This window comes from Chiloscyllium plagiosum, chromosome 26 (genome assembly GCF_004010195.1).
Source record: "Chiloscyllium plagiosum isolate BGI_BamShark_2017 chromosome 26, ASM401019v2, whole genome shotgun sequence".
Lineage (NCBI taxonomy): Eukaryota > Metazoa > Chordata > Chondrichthyes > Orectolobiformes > Hemiscylliidae > Chiloscyllium > Chiloscyllium plagiosum.
In genome coordinates, this window is record NC_057735.1 from 45,582,561 (window position 1) to 45,584,146 (window position 1,586).

The 1,586-nt window shown below is 41.2% G+C and overlaps 1 protein-coding gene across 1 annotated transcript in view; it reads right to left on the minus strand.

The window, feature by feature from the left end:
* The window catches only part of sike1 (suppressor of IKBKE 1), a 39,672-nt gene extending 39,463 nt beyond the window's left edge, over window positions 1–209 (minus strand). Inside the window, exon 1 of the mRNA XM_043717026.1 lies at window positions 64–209. Coding sequence (XP_043572961.1) covers window positions 64–133 — 70 coding nt within the window. The 5' untranslated portion in view covers window positions 134–209. The remainder of the gene's footprint in view (window positions 1–63) is intronic.
* Between the last annotated feature and the right edge of the window lie 1,377 nt (window positions 210–1,586).

The following is a 1,586-nucleotide window of genomic DNA, read 5'->3' on the forward strand; positions in this document are numbered from 1 at the left end:
GACCCCCCCTTCCAGTTCCCCTCATGACCCCCTCCCCCACTGACCCTCAGTTGCTATCCTTACCGCTCCAAAATTTCCAGCTCTCCCCACTTCCGGTTGCACGCTGACATGCGTCACTTCCGGTGTTGCCCATCTTCCGCTGGGTCCTAGCGCCTGTTGATCACTCAGTGCTTCCCAGGTCCTAGTGTCCGTGCTGCCAGCATCAATGTCAGGCTGCTCACTGAGGTACCAGCTCAAGGAATACTACGGTGGTTACATTTTATTCGTCTTCACCCATCTTCTTTGAGCTCCTGTTACTGTCAATTAGAGCAATGCAAAGTAGATTTTTCACTGAAATTATGTTGAAAAGTCGATGCTTAACTTAAACTTCAATGCTGGTTGAAACAGATTCAAATCCCAAATCCAAGTAAATCTTAGTTCCAGTTTAAACCCTGTGATTAACATCACGCTGGACCACGGACCATCTTGGGAGGTAGACACAGAACTGTTTCCAGACCATATAAAAAAGGGTTTCAGATGGTAGCTCACTGAAGTTTAAGAAACAGTTTAGATTTATGACTATATCAAATCGATGATCATATATAAACTTTAAAGATCAATATATTTGAATCTCTTTTTTTCTGTTTCTTACTTTTATAGAATAGAATCCTTATTGTATGGAAACAGACCATTTGGCCCAGCAAGTCCACCCCAACCCTCCAAAGAGTAACCCACCCAGACCCATTCTCCTATTACTCTACCCCTGACTAATGCAACTGACTACACATCCCTGAACAATATGGGCAATTTAGCATGGCAAATTCACCAACCTACAGATCTTTGGATTGTGGGAGGAAAGCGGAGCACTCGATGGAAACCCACGCAGACACGGGGAGGATGTGCAAGCTCCACATTGTCACTCAAAGCCAGAATCAAACGCGGTCCTTGGGGTTGTGAGGCAACAGTGCTAATTACTGAGACACCATGCTGCTCCAAAATTTTAATAATGTACATATGTTCTGTCCTCTGTTTTCTGCCCCAAAAGTACAAAGTCTTACATTTAAATTTCATCTCCACAACTTATAAACCTGCCTGCATCTTGTGATGTTACATAAAGTTCTCTTCACATCTGCCCATGCTTTTTTGTGGTCTTTGTTCCTCAAATCCAACTGAGAACATCAATGGCAACAATACTGACCCCTAGTGACATCATAATGCATTCAAACAAATTCACTGTCAAATTCCTTTTTAATACTATTTGTTTTCAGCTAATCAACATGCTGACTAAATGGCAATTTATCAAAAATCTTTTGAAAATCCTCGCAGCTGACATTCATCACATTTCCTTTACCTGTGCATTCATTATTTTCTCAAAGAACCCCATCAAATTTGTCAAACATGACTTTAACAATTTCCAACAGGCTATCGCTAAGTTAGTCTTTCTAGGTGAGTATTAATGATCCTGCTGACCAGACAGTTAACTGGTTTATCCTCGGATGTACCACAAATAACCCTCCAGTTCTGTGTTCATATCTAAAGACGTTTGAAAGGATGGTCAGATTTGTCTGTTATTTTCTCTGTCATTTCTCATTGAAATTTAGGATGAA